The 20368-nt window shown below is 48.2% G+C and overlaps 1 protein-coding gene across 5 annotated transcripts in view; it reads right to left on the bottom strand.

Moving 5' to 3' along the window:
- WIPF1 (WAS/WASL interacting protein family member 1) overlaps positions 1-20368 on the bottom strand; it is a 73269-nt gene that overhangs the window by 8343 nt on the left and 44558 nt on the right. For all 5 annotated transcript variants that reach the window (XM_064162345.1, XM_064162352.1, XM_064162334.1 and 2 more), the window contains exons 3-6: positions 10586-10674; positions 8758-8887; positions 3697-3852; positions 1503-2267 (exon numbers count right to left, since the gene is read on the bottom strand). In XM_064162345.1, coding sequence (XP_064018415.1) covers positions 1503-2267; positions 3697-3852; positions 8758-8887; positions 10586-10636 — 1102 coding nt within the window. In that variant the 5' untranslated portion in view covers positions 10637-10674. The remainder of the gene's footprint in view (positions 1-1502; positions 2268-3696; positions 3853-8757; positions 8888-10585; positions 10675-20368) is intronic.

Raw genomic sequence — 20368 nt, 5'->3', positions numbered from 1 at the left:
AGTCCAGATAGATGACATCCATTGCCCTTCCCCTGTCCACTGATGTATTCACTCCATTCTAGGACTTGCCCTCAGTCAAGATGTGATGGCTATCTAAAAGAAGGGCCAGAAGGAGGAACTGGGGAACTACAGACCTGTCAGTTTGACCTCTGTGCCAGGTGTGATTGTGGAGCAGATCATCTTGAGTGCCCTGCACATGCAGTGCAACTAGGTGATCAGGCCCAACCAGAAGGGTTCATGAGGAGCAGGTCCTGCTTGACAAACCTGATCTCTTTCTACAGCAAGCTGACCTGCCTAGTGGATGAGGGAAAGACTGTGGATGCTGCTTACGTGCACTTTTAGTAGAGACTTTGACACTGTCTCCCACAGCACTGTTCTCAAGAAACTGGCTGCTCATGGCTTGGATGTGTGGGTGCCTCACTGGGGCAAAACTTGGCTGGACTGCCAGGCCCAAAGGGCGGTAGTGAATGGAGTTAAATCCAGTCGGTGGCTAGTCACAGATGATGTTTCCCAAGGCCTGGAATTTGGGCCAGTTCTCTTTAATATCTTTCTCAGTGACCTGGATGAGGGGATTGAGTGTTGCCTGAGTGAGTTTGGCTGAGGCCAACTGTATAAGGTTCAGCAAGGCCAAGCGCTGCACTTGGGTCACAACAACCCCACGCAATGCTACAGGCTTGGGGAATAGTCACTGGAGAGCTGCCCAGTAGAGAAAGACCTGGGGCTGTTGGTTGACAGACATGAGCCAGCAGAGTGCCCAGGTGGCCAAGAAAGCCAACAGCATCCTGGCCTGCATCAGGAACAGTGTGGCCAGCAGGAGTAGGGAAGCGATTGTGCTGCTATACTCAGCACTGGTGAGCCCACATCTTGAGTAGTGTGTTCAGTTTTGAGCCTCTCACTACAAGAAAGACATTAAGGTCTTGGAGGGGGTGCAAAGAAGGGCAATGAAACTGGTGAACACGTCTTAAGAGGTGCAGCTGAGGGAACTGGGGCTGTTTAGCCTGGAGGAGGCTGAGGAGAGACTTTCTTGCTCTCTACAGTTACTCAAAAGGAGACTGTAGTCTCCTTTGTTGGTCTCTTCTCCTTAGTTACAAATGCTAGGACGAGAGGAAAAGGCCTCAAGATGCACCTGCGGAGGTTTAGATTGGATGTTAGAAGAAAATTCTTCACTAAAAGTGTTACAAAACACTGGGACAGGCTCCCCAGGGAGGTGGTCATTGAATCCTTGTCCCTGGAGGTGTTTAAAAGATGCATAGTGTGGTGCTAAGGGACATGGTTTAGCACCAGACCTGACAGTTGGTGGTTGGATCTGATGATCTCGCCAGCTGAAACGCTTCTGTGCTTCTGGGTCACAGCAGGTGGAGTAGCGGCAGGACTGAGGCAGGGCAGGGTGCCTGACGATTTGGGGTTATGCTTCAGGGAGCACGGCCATCGCACTTCACCCCCCCCGGCCCACCTGCTCAGCCCCCGGCAAAGCTCTGGACCCTCAGCCCACGGATCCCTACCTGATCGGCTTGGGGGATCTCTGACGGGCGGCGGAGGCCTCTCGCTGGGCGGGGGCGGCAGGGGTCCGGAGCGGCCGCCCCCGCTGCCGGGCGACGAGGAGGACCCCAGCGAGATGTTCCTCTGGGGCAGTCGCGGCATCTCGTCGCTGCCGCCCGGGACAGGCGGGACAGGGGGCGGCCCCGGCCGGCTAGGGGGAGGTGGGGGCGCCGGGGCGCCGCCGGTGGGCCGGGGGGCAGAGGGCACAGGCGGCTTGGTGTTCTGCGGTGGCAGCGGAGGCAGCGCCGGCTCCCGGGCGGCGGGCGACCTGTGGCCGGCGGGGGGCGGCGGGGGCGGAGGCTTGTCCTCAGCCGGCCGGCCCGGGGTGGGCGGCAGTGGCGGCCGGCCGGCGAAGGGGGATGCCGCGCTGGGGCCCGTCTGCCGCAGTGGCCCGGACGACCCCGCGCTCCGGCTGCCCAGGAAGGGCGGCGGCGAAGGGCCCAGGCTGGGCTGTCGGTTCACTCCCGGCACGGGCGGCGAGCCTCTGTTGTGCAGGCTGGAGGCGATGGGCCGGGGCGTGCTCGGTACCGGCGGCGGCACGGCCTCGGGCTTGGTGCCCACGTCGGGCCTCGGCGGCGGCATGCGACTCCTCTGTGGCTCGGGAGCAGGGGTCCGCGGCGCCGAGAGCGACCCCGGGAAGCGCGGAGAGCCGCTCGGCGGAGAGAAGGGCTTGGCGGCTGCGGAGCGCCCTCCGGGCGGCAGGGCGGGCGGGCGGCTTGCCCCGGCATCTGCGGGTACGGGAGAGGACATAAAAACCCATCAGAGGGGCACTTCCGAACACGTTGCATCCTAAGGACGTTAGAAGAAGTTCTTTACAGTGAGGGTGGTGAAACACTGGCAAAGGTTGCCCAGGGAGGCTGTGGATGCTCCCTCCCTGGAGGTGCTCAAGGCCAGGTTGGATGAGGCTTTGAGTAACCTGCTCTAGTGAGAGGTGTCCCTGCCTGTGTCAGGGGGTTGGAACTGGATGATCCTTGAGGTCCCTTCCAACCTAAACCATTCTACGATTCTAAGGGGTCAGCCTTGGCACGGGGAATGCCATCCCCTGGGCCTGGCATCCAGGAGCAGAGCTGCAGTTTTGACAAGATAGGGAAGCTGGTCCAGAGTAGCAGGTGACATTCTGGTAATGCTTATCAGGGACGACTCGTCAAAGACCAAAGCGGCTGCAAGGTAACACCACTGATGCAGCCACCACCCAACCAGCAGTAACACAGGGAGGGAAGAAATGGTGAAAGATGAAAGCAAAGAAATACTTCTTAGCTTTGTCTGACAAAAGGCTATTTTCGGCTGTTTCTGTTAGCTGTTCCCTAAGCGTGTACTGGTGCACATCAGGAAGAAGGCAGCCAGCCTTTACAGCTGAAGAAATACTATTCTGTGATGTCAAGAACTTTTGCATTAATACAAGTTCCCAAAATAGACTATGACAGATTAGAAGATACCAGCTCTGAGAGGCTGTTTTGTACACAGGTGCTGGAAAAATTATGTTCCTCTATAAACCCTGTAAGGTTCGTAATACCTTATAACCCCTGGTGCCCAGTCCTCCTTCAACAAATGTGAAATCCTATGTCCACAACTTTACAAAAGTAACTGACCCTAGAGCTCCTCTCCTTCATTTTGAGGGGCACAAAGGCTTCAGGCAGCTGTTTTCCAGCCAGAAGAATACAGTGCATGCCTCTGACAAGCCTACAACTGTGGTGTGGGTATCAGCCAGCTGGGATGCTTCATGCGCTCTCTAAACGGCAAGACATGCAGTTGTGGAGCTGATGCAGATGTATGTTCCTTCTGGAAAGCAGATCCTTTTTCCTGGGGCACAAGAAAGAATTAATCTGGAATTCCCTTAAGCTTCCCTCTGGTCCTGCATACCCACAGCTAAGGCGCAACCTAGTCTGCCTGGATACACTCTGCAGGTGGCAACTGAATACTGCTGAGATCTTTACTTTTCATTAATAACTATAAGGAAGGGTGGAGAGTCTCACTTCTCCCTCATAAAACGTTGGTGTTAAGAGTAAAACAATACTCAAGCTGAAAATGACACTTCCTAAGAGCCTCAGGTACTTGAAGACTTCTTTTCAATCCCAGCAGGTAATTTATTGCAGTGCTACAAGGGTTTTAAAGAATGTCATTTACTTTTTCACACTGGAATTGAAAGGTATTTCTTACCTGCATCTCGACTTGCAGCAGATCTGAGCTTTGGCATTCCTGCTTGAAAAAGGCCTCCAAGACCAGGTGGTCCACCACCACCAAAACCCCCGCCGCTGCCACCACTACCACCTCCTCCAAAGCCACCGCTGCTACCTCCACCAGGTCCTTTGGGCTCTGTTGGGAATAAAAAAATCCCCCATGTTAGGCAGAGAAGCAAGACTGATCCTGCAAAGTCATCTCTTTCATTAGAGCAACGCTTGTAGCTAGGGAAAAATGGACAAGCTTTCAAAACACACAAGTCTTTGTTCATGTTGGATCATCATAGCTACTGTCACCACTGCTGTTTCACCATGGAAGAAGTGGTGCAATAAACGTATCCACTGTGTTTTATTAAGTCATCACTTTTCTTTAGTCTGCTCTGGACTGGAAACCAGAGAAAAACTACCACTATGGACAAATTGGAACTAAGTATATGATGTTTTTATCAGTGTTTTTGTATCTGCTTTCCATTTCTTCACACCTTTGTGCTCTTATCCTTCCCCTCCATGTCTCCACGTGCAAACTGTGAGACAGGGCAATCTCATGGAATATGAAGGAAAGAGGAAGACAAAGGTGTCTTTCCTCTTGGAGGTATCTCTGGAGATGAGAATGGACAGAACTCTGTCACTATTGATGATGTTGCAACATATTTAAACAAAGCTTTGCAAGAAAAAGTTAGATTACTTTTCTCATTACTTTCCTATAGGCCCAGAAATATGATGACAGGACTATTAGCTGCTAATATTTCCAATAGGCAGGAATTAGTTTTATCAGCTGCCTCAACCCTCCCCTTTCTTCCTCTCCAAGTTCCCTCTAGTGTAAATATTTCTGCTATAACAACACTGAGATGCTAAAAGTACAATGAAAGTGTTTCCACAACAACAAATACAGGGAAGAGCCCTGTTCAGAGGATCACTACAAAACCAGGTGGCCAACAGCTTGGGATGTCCGTGGAGATTGGCTCTCAAATCGTGGGCTACATGGCTGAAAATCAGTTGCTTCACTTCTTGTTATCTCTACTTCCACAACTTTGGGTGGGTGAAAATTTTGCTGACTTTCAAGTAATTAAAACCTGTAGATCAAAAGCGCTTCTAATAATGCCACCCAGAAAAAAAAGGGGGAAGAATTGTGTTCATGAGGGAATGTTTCACATCATCCTTCTCTTTCCGTAAGCATGTTAGGTCAGTTCAGCTCTGACTCACATAGGGTGTGAGCCTGTGGAGAAATGCTGCTACTATGGTTTAGTCTTTCGTCATGATTTGTTAATTCATGTAAACAAGATAATGGAATGCATCATTTCAATCTGGTTGTTTACCTCTCCCTTAACTCCTCCTAATGCTTTTCTCCAGCTCATTACAATAGCTGGAACACGTAACTGCTTTCAGGGACAGTACTCAACTATCTAAACACCTCGCTGACTGCAGAACAGCATTATTATTATGCCACACTCCTTCGGACATTTCCTTCTTTCCTCATCATCTTCCTATCATAGTCCAGTCTTTAACTGCATGGCCAGGCCTGGAGTGAATTGTATCATGTTTAGTGATCAGGCTGTAGATGTGTCTTCTCTCCTGAGACAATAAACACTTTTCTTCTGAAGCATCAGACTCTTTCTCGCTCTTCTCCTGTTTCTGTTCTGTCTTCATAGAATCATAGAATGGTTTAGGTTGGAAGGGACCTCAAATATCATCTAGTTCCAACTCCCCACCATAGGCAGGGACATCTCCCACTAGAACAGGTCACTCAAGGCCTCATCTAACCTAGCCTTGAACACCTCCAGGGAGGAAGCACCCACAACCTCCCTGGGCAACCCGTTCCAGTGTTTCATCACCTTCACTGTAAAGAACTTCTTCCTAACATCTAGTTTAAACCTCTGCTCTGCCAGATTAAACCCATTACCCCTCATCCTATCATTACAAGACCTGGATATTCCAGATACTGGGAGGCCACTATAAGGTCTCCTCAAAGCCTTCTCTTCTCCAGATTGAAGAGCCCCAAATCTTGTAGCCTGTCCTCATAGCAGAGCTGCTCCAGCCCTCTGAGCATCTTCATGGCCTCCTCTGGACTTGCTCCAGAACTGCGCACACTGCACAGGTGGGGTCTGACAAGAGCAGAGTAAAGGAGGAGAATCACCTCCCTTGCCCTGCTGGCCACACTGCTCTTGATGCAGCCCAGGACATGGTTGCTGTCTGGGCTGCACGTGCACGCTGCCAGCTCATGTTGAGCTTTTCATCAACCCAGACCCCCAGGTCCTTTTCCTCAGGGCTGCTCTCCAGCCATTTGCCACCCAGCCTGGAGTTGTGCTTGGGATTGCGCCAACCCAGGTGCAGGACCTTACACTTGGCCTTGTTGAATGTCATGAGGTTGGCCTGGGCCCATCTCTCTGGATGGATCCTTGACTGTGCCACGCAGCTTGGTGTCATCTGCAAACTTGCTGAGGGTGCACTCGATCCCTCTGTCTATGTTGCTGACAAAGATGTTAAACAGCACTGGTGGCAGCACTGACCCCTGAGGGATGCCACTTGGCACTGGTCTCCAGGTGGACATTGTGCTGTTGATCACCACTCTCTGTGTGCAACCATTCAGCAATTCCTTATCCAGCAGTGCTCCACCCATCAAGTCTGTGTTTTTCCAGTCTGGTGACCAGGATGTCAAGTCAAATGCCTTACTCAGCTCCAGGTAGATGACATCAGTTGCCCTTCCCTTGTCCACTGTTGCTGTGACTTCATCATAAAAAGCCACTAAATTTGTCAGTCATGATTTGCCCTTGGTGAAGCCATTGCTGGTTACCACCAATCACCTCTGCTTTGTTCTCCATTTGCCTTAGCAGAGCCTTCAGGAGGATCTGCTCCATGATCTTGCCAGGCACTGAGGTGAGACTGACTGCTCTGTAGTTTCTGGAGTCGTCCTTTTTATCTTCTTGAAGCTGGGTGCTATGTTTGCCCTTTTCCAGTCAGCAGGAACTTCACCAGTCTGCCAGGACCTTTCAAATATGATGGACAGTGGTTTAGCAACTTCATCTGCCAGTTCCCTCAGGACCGGTGGGTGGATCCCACAGGCCCCATGGACTTGTGCACATTCAGATCCTTTAGGTGCTCACCAACATGGTCTTCAGTTAGACTGGGCAGATCTTCCTTCTCCCAGTCCTTACTTTTGCCCTCTGGGACTTGGACATTGTGGTCGGAGCCATTGCCATTGAAGGCTGAGGCAAAGAAGTCATTGAGCATCTCAGCCTTATCCATATCCTTTGTCACCAGCTCTCCATTTCCTTTCTGGAAGCATCCCACATTCTCCCAACTTCTCCTTTTCTCGCTAATATACCTGAAGAAATTCTTCCTGTTCCCCTTACCATCCCTAGCCAGATTCAATTCCAGCTGTGCTTTAGCTTTCCTAACCTGAGCTCTGGCTGCATGAGCAGTTCCTTTGAATTTGTCCCAGGTTACCTGTCTGTGCTTCCACTCTCTGTAGGCTTTCTTCTTGCATCTAAGTGTGTCCAGGAGCTCTCTATTCATCCATGCAGGCCTCCTGGTGTTCTTACCTGCCTTCCACTTTTTTGGGATGTGTTGCTTCTGGGCCTGGAGGACGTGATCCTTGAACATTGATCAGCTTTCTTGGGCCTCCCTCTTCCTTCCAGGGCTTTTTCCCATGACACCCTACCAAGGAGGTCCCTGAAGAAATTGAAGTCTGCTCTTCTGAAGTCCAGAGCAGTGAGTTTGCTATGCACTCTCCTTGATGTCCTGAGGATCTTAAACTTTACCATTTCACGGTCACTGTAGCCAAGGCAACTCTTCAGCTTTGCTTCACTCACCAGCTCCTCCTTGTTGGTGAGGACTATGTCCAGCATAGCACCCAAAACCTTTGCTGCCCAGGCTTTTTTAGCCTCTTCTCTGCACCTGCTGAGATGCACAGTGAAACAGCAGCAGCACAGCCGGACAGAGACCTTGTCTCGATTCAGGTGAGTGGAGCTGCTGCCCTTTGCCAAAGCACCACTGGGCAGGCTGAGCAGCAAGGCTCAGCCCAAGGGATAACACCTCTGAGTCACTCCAGGAGTGGCAAAACTGCCAGCAGCAGAGTGACACACAAGTGTGGCTGTAGCTTCTGCCTCTGGTTTTGCTCTAAGTGGTCCTGGGGTCACTACAGCAAATGGTGCTGTTCCAGGGATGCTTTTACTTTAGCACTACTTATGCAAAAGTAGAAGGTGAAATTCCATGTTCTTCTCTGTGCTCTTCTCAGTTCTGACAGAGCTTTTATTTGCTTGATCTGCTGCAGCTCCTCAGCAGAGCTCCTATTACAGTTTGCATAGCGTTTTGATTTAAGCAAACAAGAAAATAAGAGTAAGCAAACAAAATAACACTTGCATTTCATAAACAGTACTTAATTTCTCAGTGACTCAACCCATGATGAACTGTGATGGTTTGGGCATTACCCTAAAGAATGAAGCTTTATGTTTACAGCTTAGCACAATCTACAAGCAGATATTTACAGTATATACAGTTATAGACAGAAATATACAAGGTAAAAGGTAATACAGAAACACAACAGCCCTCCCAGAAACTTGAGTCCCCAGGAGGGGCTCTCAACCACCCTTCCACCTTCTTCCCACTCCTCTCCCTTACCCTATATCTTGCCTTATGTTTAAAGTAGCTTGGAGGGTCGGCCAGGGGGGTTAGGAATCAGATAGATTAGTCACATAGATGGCAGGTTAGGTTAGAGAGAGAAGCTCAGCCCAAAGCCCCAACAGTGACTCCTTTATCTGTGTTTGTGTTCTTGTTCTTATACATCTCAGCAAGCCTATGAGTGAAGTAGACATCACCACTGTTTCCTTTTCACAGCCTGTAATCTAATTCTTCTCACCAAAATATCCCAGCTAGGCTCAAACTAGCACATGAACAGCATTTATTTTCATGCATGCAATCTTCTGGACATTTTATTTTACCTACATCTTTCATGTCAGTTCCTCTAATGGTATATAAACTAATACTCTGCATTCAGATCTGCAGAACCATTCACAGAAACTCTGGCATGCAGAATCATACTTACTGTCTAGAATTGGGGCACTTCTGTCATTAGTAACAGTCTTCTTCAGCTTTTTCCCTTTGGTGATATCAGAGAGTAGGGCATTTCGTCCTGCTTGTTCTGACCTGCTTAAGGATGGCTTTTCAGTATTTGCCTGAAAAATAAAAGTCAAGTGGCAGAATAAACCTCAACTTCCAGTGACAAAGTTCTGCTCAAATGTGGTAGTTACTTGAGACCTCAATTGCTGGTTTAACAGCACTGGAGTGGGTAGCATGCCCTCTCTGCTTCTCTGGATGATGTCATAGGTAGTTTGTATTATTACTGACTTGAGGTCCAAAACAAGGCTGCTATTCTAACCCACACTAACCACCAGAAACAGAACACTTCTATGTGATTAGCATTTTTTTTTAAACTTAGGATTTAGAATCTGATCTTCTTCCTTTTAGGAGGAAGTTCTTCACAGAGAGAGTGATTTCCCATTGGAATGGGCTGCCCGGGGAGGTGGTGGAGTCACCGTCCCTGGAGGTGTTCAAGCAAAGCCTGGCTGAGGCACTTAGTGCCATGGTCTAGCTGATTGGCTAGGGCTGGGGGATAGGTTGGACTGGATGATCTTGGAGGTCTCTTCCAACCTGGTTGATTCTATGACTCTATCTTTTAAAGGCAAGGCACATTTGTGTCCAATTGCTGTTCTGAAGACCAAACAAGAATAGGCTACACAAAAAGGTGACATTCTTGACAGCTGTAGTGAAAACTCTTAATATACAAATTCTGGATAAATCAGAAGACAGATGGACTTTTATCTGCTATTTTAGTTTTGATAGAAATACTTTAAAATGTCCATCACCACTTCAACAATGTATACCTCTTCATAGAGACCAAATAAGGGTCTTTGATGCATAAGGTTGGTCCCAATAGTCCTCTCTTTTCAGTTTGTATTTTGTTTTGCAAAGGAGAGCCATCCCCCCTCCCCCAAACACACACATATATACCTATGTATATATAGTTATTTCTTCTAGCAAATAGTGGTTGCTGAAAAGCTTCCTAACTTTATCAGTGTTATGGAAATTTCCTGAAAGGTGGTGAGACTTGCTATGGAGGAACCAAGCAGAGAGTGTTTATCTTGCTTGTGGTGGAAAATAAGGGAAAGACTCTTCAGCAGCAGAGCCCAATCTAGTTGTGTAATCAGCTAGGGGTTTGCAACAAGAATATCCAAGTCCTTTACAACAGCATTTCAAAAAGCCTTTTCTTCCTTGTCAGTGATGTGACTCATTGTTGGAGAGCAAACACAGCAAAAGCTCTATTCCAACTCACGCTGACTTAAGTAGTCTCACCAACCACACTGTGGCAGCAGTGCATCCAGTGACCTGATAGCCACAGGCCAGCTGGGGGAGCTATGCTGGCTAAAATGATCCTTACCAAATGTAAACAATAGGATTGTTTTTTTTCCTAACTCAGGTCAGGTAAGTACTAGAATACAACAAGGGAGAAGGTAGGGGTACGTGGCTGGAGATGGGCAAGGGAGAAGCAAGATTTTGATTCCCCTGTCTTTGATAAGCTGTTGAGGAACTGTGCCTCTCTACCCAGGACTCTACACCAGATAAAACTCCAGTGTAGGAGGAAGATGGAGAGTCAACACTGCTAGTGACATTCAGATGGGCACTGCAAAGGAATGGAAATGATGATCCTGTTCGTAGGATCAACTACCAGCTGTAAACAAAATGTTGGAGACCTTTCCCCAAATGACATGCATACCCTCACTGATGCCTCAGTGCCTCTGGGTGTCCTGTTCAGTATGACAAGCAGCAACAGAGGACAGTGTATACATGGTGTATTTACCTCTTGTAAAACTTACCAACGCCAGTGTTGGGGGAGGAGGGGGAGCTGGAGGGGGAGGCACAGGCATGGTGGAGGGCTGAGCTCTCTCTGGTCTTGCTAAGAAACCTGCACAGTAAAACACAGAGACAGACAAGGCCCAGAGATTATTTACTAACTAAATTTCTAGTCAGCTAAAAACCATACTTGCAGCTAACAGGTTTATTTGCTGCATTACCTGAACACTCTGTAAAAAGCACTTTGTGTTTCATTGTATGGAAGCCAGCTGCATCCTTAAACAGGGGCTCCCTACATCTTCCCCACTGCCATACAAACCGACAGACACACGCACCCAGTTTTGCACAAGTGCACAATCCATACATTTGTATGGCAATGCATAAAAATGCCCTAACAAAAACTAACTCTGTTTAGTCCAACAATCTTCTTTCTGTTGAAGTACTTGGAGATAATTGCATAAGTATACCACCAACCCCTACTTCAAGAAGGTATCATCTGTTCAAGATCATAGGAAGAGATGCTGACCTTTCAAAGCCCTTAAATTACTGGCAGATCCCTCCTATTTTGGGAAAGAGTCATGCTTCTTCCTTTCTCCCTCCTTGCTCTGAAGACTCCATGCTCCATCATCACCTCCGAATGCACCTTCCTCCTTCTCGAGAGCAACACAGAGTCACAGTCTGCATTTCCCAGAGGTGGAAGCACAAGCAGGCAGCACATCCTCTCAGCCACAAGCTGCTGCAGAGGGAAAAGCCTTACTGCCAAAGCTCAGCATTTCCCAGGCTGGAGACCAGGCTCCTGCTTTTCCACACCTCAAGGAGAAATTCCAACCTAGGCCAGTTCTAAGAGGAGGTGCCCAGGGAGGTGGTGGAGTCGCCGTCCCTGGAGGTGTTCAAGAAAAACCTGGTTGAGGCACTTAGTGCCATGGTCTAGTTGATTGGATGGGGCTGGGTGAGAGGTTGGACTGGATGATCTTGGAGGTCTCTTCCAACCTGGTTGATTCTACGATTCTAAGGGTTATTCCCGAGAGAAGCCCAGGCTGATTGCTGTGGTCCCTGGGCAGATGTTGACAAGAATACACAGTTCTTACTTTAAGTCACTTAACTGTTTTTGCTAAAGCCAAGAAGAACTGTAATAGCACAGCATCTGCCAAATCAATTTCAGGCTGGGTACAGTACCCTTTACAGTTTAAATGAGCGTTATGAAAATGTTCTGGACGGAACAAAACATCATTTGGAGTGAAGGCTTGAGGTGAGTCACCACCTATAAAACCTGTAATGGTTCTGAGATGATCCGTGGTGTCTATGAGGAAAAGCCAGTTAGAAGCACAGATTTACCTTGTCAGATGCTCACACTACCCAACAATTGAAACACAGATACAGACCCAAATTAAAAACCTGCTGACCTATCTCCTCAAAATAAAGCTTCTCTGAAATAAGACTTTAATGGAATGTGTCTAAAATCTGTTGTGAGGAAAGGGCTTGGAAAGGGCTTGGAAAGGAGTCAGGCACATCACGCCTAGCTCTGGCTGACTGCCTAGAGAAAAACAGAGTTCAAAGTGGAGTGAGGCACTACCATTTTCTCTGCCGTTTGCAGGTTTTCTTCTCACTGCAGCAACTGTTTCTCTTTCCGGTTACTGCAAAAGAGCAAGCAGAGCCGAGGGGAAGGTGGTGCAGGCACAGACAGAGTGACTGAGGGAGAGGAAGCAGCTCTGTGCGAGCACACACACACAGCCGCAGAGCCCTGCGAAGGGACTGGCCGGCTCCTGGCAGTTCTCTGGCGTGTTACTGCGCAACGGACTGAGTTCTCGAGGGAAGCAACCAGCTGCACGTCCAGGGGAGCTCCTTGAATTCGGTTACATTTCTGCCTTCTGCATTTCTAGCTCTCAGTTACACACAGCTGCACAGAGCCCTATCTTTCCCCGATCTTCTTATCCTAAATGTGACACTTGAAATCTGAAGCCCATTAAACAAAAAGAAAGGGCACCCAGACCAATGCTGCTTTGTTCCTCAGCTTCCTGTTTAAAAACACAGTCAACAGGAAAATTATTTCTTACAGCACACCACAATCATCCTGTTTCTTCACGCAGCCTTTTCACAGCTGCAGTTGTCTCTAGTGTGACTGTGCCACTAAGCTGTTTCGCCAACCTTTTAACTCTTTCAACTGATTAAAAAGAGAAATCCTGGGCTGCTTTGTTAAGAGGCCAAAGCAGTCTGGCTAATGTGCTGTGAGCTTGCTTGGTACTCCACTTCTGGAGAGGGCAGAATAGAGTTTGGTCTGCTAGCAGATGTTTAAACTAATCCCTTAAGGCAGCTCGGACCTGACTGTGGCAGCTGGTCTATGAAGTGCTGTCTCTAAAAGGCACTGGTTTTGCAAATGCTATAATTTGTCTGCCTCCCTGTCAGTTAAGTGATTGCTTTCTGCTTGCTTGTGCTGAGATGCTCTACTTACATTTCTCTTAGCTAGGTTCTTCTAGATCTGCATCTTAAGAAAGTAGTGGGGATGGAGGGCAAGCAAGGTGAGGCTTAAACCTTGAGTTCTCTAAGGGGAAGCCACTACCCATGGACACATCCAGCCTCTTAAAAGTCCTCTCTCCCTGCATATATTACTTGAAAACAGGGAGGGGATAGAAAGGTACTGGTCCCCCTTCTTTCCCTACCCTCCATACTTGCAGTCAACAGCTGCATAGGACCTAGTACCTCCAGTACTGATGGACTTTCTCAACAGGACAACAGTGGAAATTAGGCACACAGCTTCACACTAGTCTCAAAAGTGGCATTTTAGAGGTGCAGGATGAGCTTCCACGCTGGACAAAATGCAGGCAGAACTGGTTTGAAGTTTAATGCAAGCATCCTGCAGAGTTGTTTTACTCATGATATTCTAGAGCACACATATCTTTTAGGAGCCATTAGAAAAGAGATCATATGGCATGACTCATAAACCTGTGTGCCCTCACACAGAAGTATAAAGCAGAGACAATAAAACACCACAGTGTGTATGTGCTAGTTTGAGCCTAGCTAGAATGTTGTTGGTGAGAAGAATTAGATTACAGGCTGTGTAAAGGAAACAATGGTGATGTCTACTGCACTCATAGGCTTGCTGAGATGTATAAGAATAAGAACACAAATATAGATTACAGAGTCACTGTTGGGGCTTTGAGCTGAACTTCTCTAACCTAACCTGCAATCTATGTGACTAATCCATCTGACTCCTAACCCCCCCTGGCCGACCCTCCAAACTACTTTAAACATAAGGTAAGGGAGAGGAGTGGGAAGAAGGTGGAAGGGTGGTTGGGAGCCCCTCCTGGGGACTCAGGTTTCTGGGAGGGCTGTTGTGTTTCTGTATTACCTTTTACCTTGTATATTTCTGTCTATAACTGTATAAAATCATAGAATCATAGAATCAACCAGGTTGGAAGAGACCTCCAAGATCATCCAGGCCAACCTAGCACCCAGCCCTATCCAGTCAACTAGACCATGGCACTAAGTGCCTCATCCAGTCTTTTCTTGAAGACTCCCAGGGATGGTGCCTCCACCACCTCCCTGGGCAGCCCATTCCAATGCCAATCACTCTCTCTATGAAGAACTTCTTCCTAATATCCAGCCTACACCTACCCTGGCACAACTTGAAACTGTGTCCCCTTGTTCTATTGCTGGTTGCCTGGGAGAAGAGGCCACCCCCCACCTGGCTACAATGTCCCTTCAGGTAGTTGTAGACAGTAATAAGATCACCCCTGAGCCTCCTCTTCTCCAGGCTAAACAGGCCCAGCTCCCTCAACCTCTCCTCATAGGATTTGTGCTCCAGGCCCCTCACCAGCTTTGTTGCCCTTCTCTGGACATGTTCCAGCACCTCAACATCTTTCTTGAATTGAGGGGCCCAGAATCTGCTTGTAGATTGTGCCAAGCTGTAAATATAAAGCTTCATTCAATTTCCAGAGCTGCTGAGTCGAGTCTAGGTGATTTTCCACACTGTGGGGGGGCAGGGAACACCCAAACCATCACAGTATAAAACTTAAAATGTTTAAGTTACAACACTACTTCACTCTTACTTTTGCCACTTGTTGACTCTGCTCCTGCTGCTGAGAACAGGACCTGTCTTTGAAGTTCTAACTTCCATTTGGTTAATAGATTTAGTGCAGGGTTTTTTCCCTTTTGTCTTGACTTTTTAAAGTAAGCACAAAACCCAGCACCACCTGGATTTTAAAACTCGATCACTACAAGACTGTAGGAAGGATTATACTGTAATGAAGAGATGCAATGACTTGGGAGCTTGCCTACAAAGCATGGTGCAGTGCTGGGGCTAACCCTTGGTATGAGCAGCACCTCTTAGGCTGCAGAAGCAAAGCACCTGAGTCAGAGCAATGCTGAACTTGTGTTCTGCAGCTGCTTGGTTCATCACTAATTTGCAGGATCACTCTTTGGCACAGAGATGTTTTATGATGTTAAGTGTAAATCTGCAATTAGGGGATAGCTTTGATTACTACCCTACACTTCAGCAATGGACTCAGTTCATTATTTGCTCTCAGACAGTGGGAAAGAGATGGATTTAAGAAATAGATGTTACCTTCCATTATAAACAGATGACACTATAAAATACCTGAAACAGGAACTGACCCACTCAGTAACCAATTTTACCTACCAAATCTGTTAACAACCAAGTGCTTCAGGGTGTTGAAAAGGAATCAATTCCAAAACACCACGGATGAAGGCATGTGGTTACTTTGAAAGCAAGGACACAGACCCTTGCATATTTTCTAGGCAGTTGTGCTAGTTTGAAGCTAGCTGGAATGTTTTGGTGAGAAGAATTAGATGATAGGCTGTGAAAAGGAAACAGTGGTGGTGTCTACTTCACTCATAGGCTTGCTGAGATGTGTAAGAACAAGAACACAAACACAGATAACACAGTTGCTCTCTGGCTCTGGCTGCCTGCACTTTTCTCCCTAACCTGCTGTCTAACCCTTCTGCTTCCTAACCCCCCTGGCTGATTCTCCAGACTCACCTTGAACGTAAAGTCTGGGATAAGGTCGAGGGGTGGAAAGGAGGTGGAAGGGTGGTTGGGAGCCCCTCCTGGGGACTCCAGTTTCTGGGAGAGCTGTTATGTTCCTGTATTGCCTTTTAAAACTTGTGTATTTCTGTCTACCGCTGTATAGATTGTAAATACCTGCTTGTGTATTGTGCTAAGCTGTAAATATAAAGCTTCATTCTAATTCCCAGCTCGTCTGAGTCTAGTCTGGGTGCTTTTCTTAAGTGTGGGGGGAACAGGTAACCCGCAAACCATCACAGCAGTGCCGTAAATTATCAGAGCTTTTAAGAAGCTGTATGGAAATGCTGTGTCTAGATGAGCACTGCAAGGACTGCAGTAAAGATTGGACGGGGCACTTGGTGCCATGGTCTAGCCTTGAGAATTGTGGTAAAGGGTTGGACTTGATGATCTGTGAGGTCTCTTCCAACCTTGGTGATACTGTGAAATAACCTGCACATGCACACCGCAGCGTTGGCCCCTGAGCCCGAAACACAAAGGTCTGCACTGTCAGCAAGAGGGAAGGATTTGCACAGCTGGCAGCGGCAGCTGCTCTCCCGCTGCGAGGCAGGCGCCAGCAGCACCGCGCACAGCACTGCGAGCCGGCACTCCACTGCGCTCCTTGCGCTTGCTCCGCACTGCCTCAGCTCCAGCTCCAGCGCCGGGGCTGCTTCCCTGCACACCACAGCGTCGTGGACGCACAGGCATCCTTCTCGAGAGGGCTGTACATGCCGCCTGCATCTGCTGCCTTTTAAGAAACCCACCCCAGCCAGTTAGCAAATGAGATGCCCCAGAGCTGCCCGCCCAGGTCACTCATGGAGAGATCACAGAACCACGGAATGTCAGGGGCTGGAAGGCACTTGGAAAGATCAGCTAGTCAAACTCCTCTGCCAGAGCAGCATCACCTACACCACATCACACAGGAATGCAACCAGGCAGGTTTCGAATATCTCCAGCGAGGGAGACTCCACAATCACAGAATCAATCAGCTTGGAAGAGACCTCCAAGATCATCCAGGCCAACCTAGCACCGAGCTCAGTCCAATCAACTAGACCATGGCACTAAGTGCCTCAGCCAGGCTTTGCTTGAACACCTCCAGGGATGGCGACTCCACCACCTCCCTGGGCAGCCCATTCCAATGCCAATCACTCTCTCTAGGAAGAACTTCCTCCTAACATCCAGCCTAGACCTCCCCCGGCACAACTTGAGACTGTGTCCCCCATGGCAGCCTGTCTCACTCACAGGGAAAAAAAATCCTCCACATGTTTACATGAAACTTCCTATGCCTCAACATCCACCCATTGCCCTTTGTCTTGTCATTGGGCATCACCAAGAGGAGCCTGGCTCCATTCTCTACATATTTATAAACATTAATAAGGTCACCCCGAGAGTCTTCTCTTCTCCAAGCTAAAGTGCCTCAGGTCCCTCAGTATCACACACAGTATCACAGTATCATCAGGGTTGGAAGGGACCTCACAGATCATCAAGTCCAACCCTTTACCACAGAGCTCAAGGCTAGACCATGGCACCAAGTGCCACGTCCAACCTTGCCTTGAACAGCCCCAGGGACGGCGACTCCACCACCTCCTCGGGCAGCCCATTCCAGTGTCCAATCACTCTCTCAGTGAAGTATCTCCTCATAAGAGAGATGTTCCATTCCCTTAATCATCTTTGTGGCTCTGCACTGGTCTCCCTCAAGCACCTGTGATTTTAAATGCAGCTTCTGCCACTGGAGAAGCAAACAACCTTTGAAATGCACAGGGAACCTCTGATCCTGGCTAGCTGCCAAGCATAGCCAGCAGCCACTGTCAGAAATGGAATTAAAATATTACAATATTAAATGAGCCAGCAGTGTGCCCAGGTGGCCAAAAGAGCAAATGGCATCCTGGCCTGTGTCAGCAACAGTGTGGCCAGTAGGACAAGGGAGGTTATTCTTCCCCTGTACTCAACACTGGTCAGGCCACAGATTGAGTCCTGTGTCCAGTTCTGGGCTCCTCAGTTCAAGAGAGATGTTGAGATACTGGAACGTGTCCAGAGAAGGGTGACAAAGCTGGTGAGGGGCCTGGAACACAGCCCTGTGAAGAGAGGCTGAGGGAGCTGGAGGTGTTTAGCCTGGAGAAGAGGAGGCTCAGGGGTGACCTCATTGCTGTCTACAACTACCTGAAGGGAGGCTGTAGCCAGGTGGGGGTTGGTCTCTTCTGCCAGGCAACCAGCAACACAACAAGGGGATACAGTCTCAAGCTGTGCCAGGGGAGGTCTAGGCTGGATGTTAGGAGGAAGTTCTTGCCAGAGAGAGTGATTGGCATTGGAATGGGCTGCCCAGGGAGGTGGTGGAGTCACCACCCTGGAAGTGTTCAAAAAAAGCCTGGCTGAGGCACTTAGTGCCATGGTCTAGTTGACTGCACAGAGCTTGGTACATGAGAAGTAACGTCAGGAGCATTACAAATGCTAAAAAGGAAGGTGTGGGACAGACAGTGTGAAGAGCAGGACTGCAACTGCACTGTTTGCATCTAGTCAGACGAAGTTTCGAGATGCTTTGTGGCATCCCCTCTTAAACATATTGAGTCAGAGGCAGACAGGCAGCTCACTGCGGTTTATCATTTCCTGCATGATTAATTTCCAAGTGAGAAAAGAGGAAGGAACAAACAACTGTAGAAATAAAATAGAATTGATAGAACTTAAGGGGAGGGGGGAGGGAAATTAAAATGCTGGTTGGCCCTGATGCAAAAGGATCTGACTTCTAAGCCAGTATTGACTTGGTTCTTTCAAAATGCATTACTACTTGATAATGGAACAAAAAAGGGGGGGGGGTGGGGGTGGTGATGTGTGGTTTAAAAATATCTGAATTTGAAGAAGTTGGGCTAAGTTACCAAGTACTTTAGGAAGGTAGCTCTCGAAACCAAAAGTACAACCAACTGTAAACATGCTACAAAGCAGTTAGAAAACTTTAAAACCAGTTTCATCCTGACCACAATATATTGTCATGAGCCTGTTAAAACACAGAACAGAAGCATAGAATGGTAGGGGTTGGAAGTGACCTCTGGAGATCATCTAATCCAGCCTCCCTATTAATGCAGGTATGCCTAGATCATCTTACACAGGAGCATGTTCGGGTGTATATTAACAGCCTCCAGAGAATGAGACTCCTCAGCTAATCTGGGCAGCTCATTCCAGTGCTCCATCACTATAGAAGTTAAAGACATCTCTCCTTAACTTCAAGTGAAACTTCTTGTCTTCCAATTTGTATCCATTGCCCTTATCCTATCACTGGCCACCACTGAAAAGCACCCTGACCTATTAAGCCATTGTAATAAAAATTGTCACTGCAATGCCATGACATTTCTTGGAATCATAGAAGCAACCAGGTTGGAAGAGACCTCCAAGACAATCCAGTCCAACCATTCACCCAGTCCTGTCCAATCAACTAGACCATGGCACTAAGTGCCTCAGCCAGTCTGTTCTTGAACACCTCCAGGCACGGTGACTCCACCACCTCACTGGGCAGCCCATTCCAATGCCAGTCACTCTCTCTGGCAACAACTTCCTCCTAACATGCAGCCTACCTCCCCTGGCACAACTTGAGACTGTGTCCCCTTGTCGTATTGCTGGTTGCCAGGCAGAAGAGACCAACCCCCACCTGGCTACAACCTCCCTTCAGATGAGGCAATGTGGCAAGGTGTGAATGAGAGCTTTAGAGGATGCTGAACACTCCTCCCATGCAACACCAGGCCAGTAAATCCCATCTGAAAAAAACCCCAGGTATTCTTCTTTTTTTATTAGTTTCTAAATATGTAGACACTTGTAAATAAATATACAGAAAGAGGGTTTAAAGCCCTACAGAATTCAGCAAAGTGCACCAAAACAAAACCAGTGCAGCAGGAAGCTTCCCACCTATGCTGAAGAGGAATTTACCTACAGGGTAAAGAAAGAATATTTAGGAGACTCTGGCTCAGTCACTCACACATAGAAGAGTGAAAAGCCTGACAGACACTGGAGTAACCTGATGCAAGTTTGAATTAAGACACAAGGGAACAGTAGTAAAACCACTCCTACACTCAGTAGGAGAGTCTGGATTTTCCTCTTCCTAACTGGGGTAAACCTTTCCAAGCTGAGGGCCTCCAGAGAAAGAAATTGACACCTAAAATGTCACTCTCAGTAATTTCGTGTCCTTTAACATCAGTGACTGGTCTTTTAATGACAGTTTCTGGCTGAAATGATTCTCCCTTTGGTGCAGGGATTACAAGGTTTGTGGCCTGAGAGAGAAGGGCACAAGAATGCAAATTGTCCTATCCTGCCTAGGGGAAATGGTGGTGGCAAAAGGAGGCACTAGAATGTTACCCTTAAAACAAGTCTTAGAGTACCAGATAGCCAAAAGAGAGACCAAGAGAGAAGTTACTTCAGATGCATGAAACCCAGGGAAATTCTGGGGAGCTGCCACTACCAGAGTGAGGAAGCCAACTTTATTTGGGACTTTTTGCATTTCAAAGACACCTCCACAATACCTGAGGCGAATGGTGCATGCCATGCCATGCAGAATGAAAATATCACCCCTTATGCAAAGTGCCAGGGCAGAGAAAGTGGCCGGTACCAACTCTGCTGGAGAGCCCTTGCCCAGACCTCGAACCAGAGCTTCCTCTCTCTCTTCACAAATGTCCCTTGGAGGGGTGACAGATGATGCCTTCATTCACAGACACATGCATAAAATGGATGAGGTCTGTGTGGCCCCAAACCAGGACTTAGCCCAACCTGAATGACACACAGGAGCTGGCAATAACAGGAAGGGCTGCCA

The sequence above is a fragment of the Pogoniulus pusillus genome, chromosome 2 (genome assembly GCF_015220805.1).
Source record: "Pogoniulus pusillus isolate bPogPus1 chromosome 2, bPogPus1.pri, whole genome shotgun sequence".
Lineage (NCBI taxonomy): Eukaryota > Metazoa > Chordata > Aves > Piciformes > Lybiidae > Pogoniulus > Pogoniulus pusillus.
Note: the sequence above shows the minus strand (reverse complement) of the source record. Positions and strands in the feature narration are given on the sequence as shown.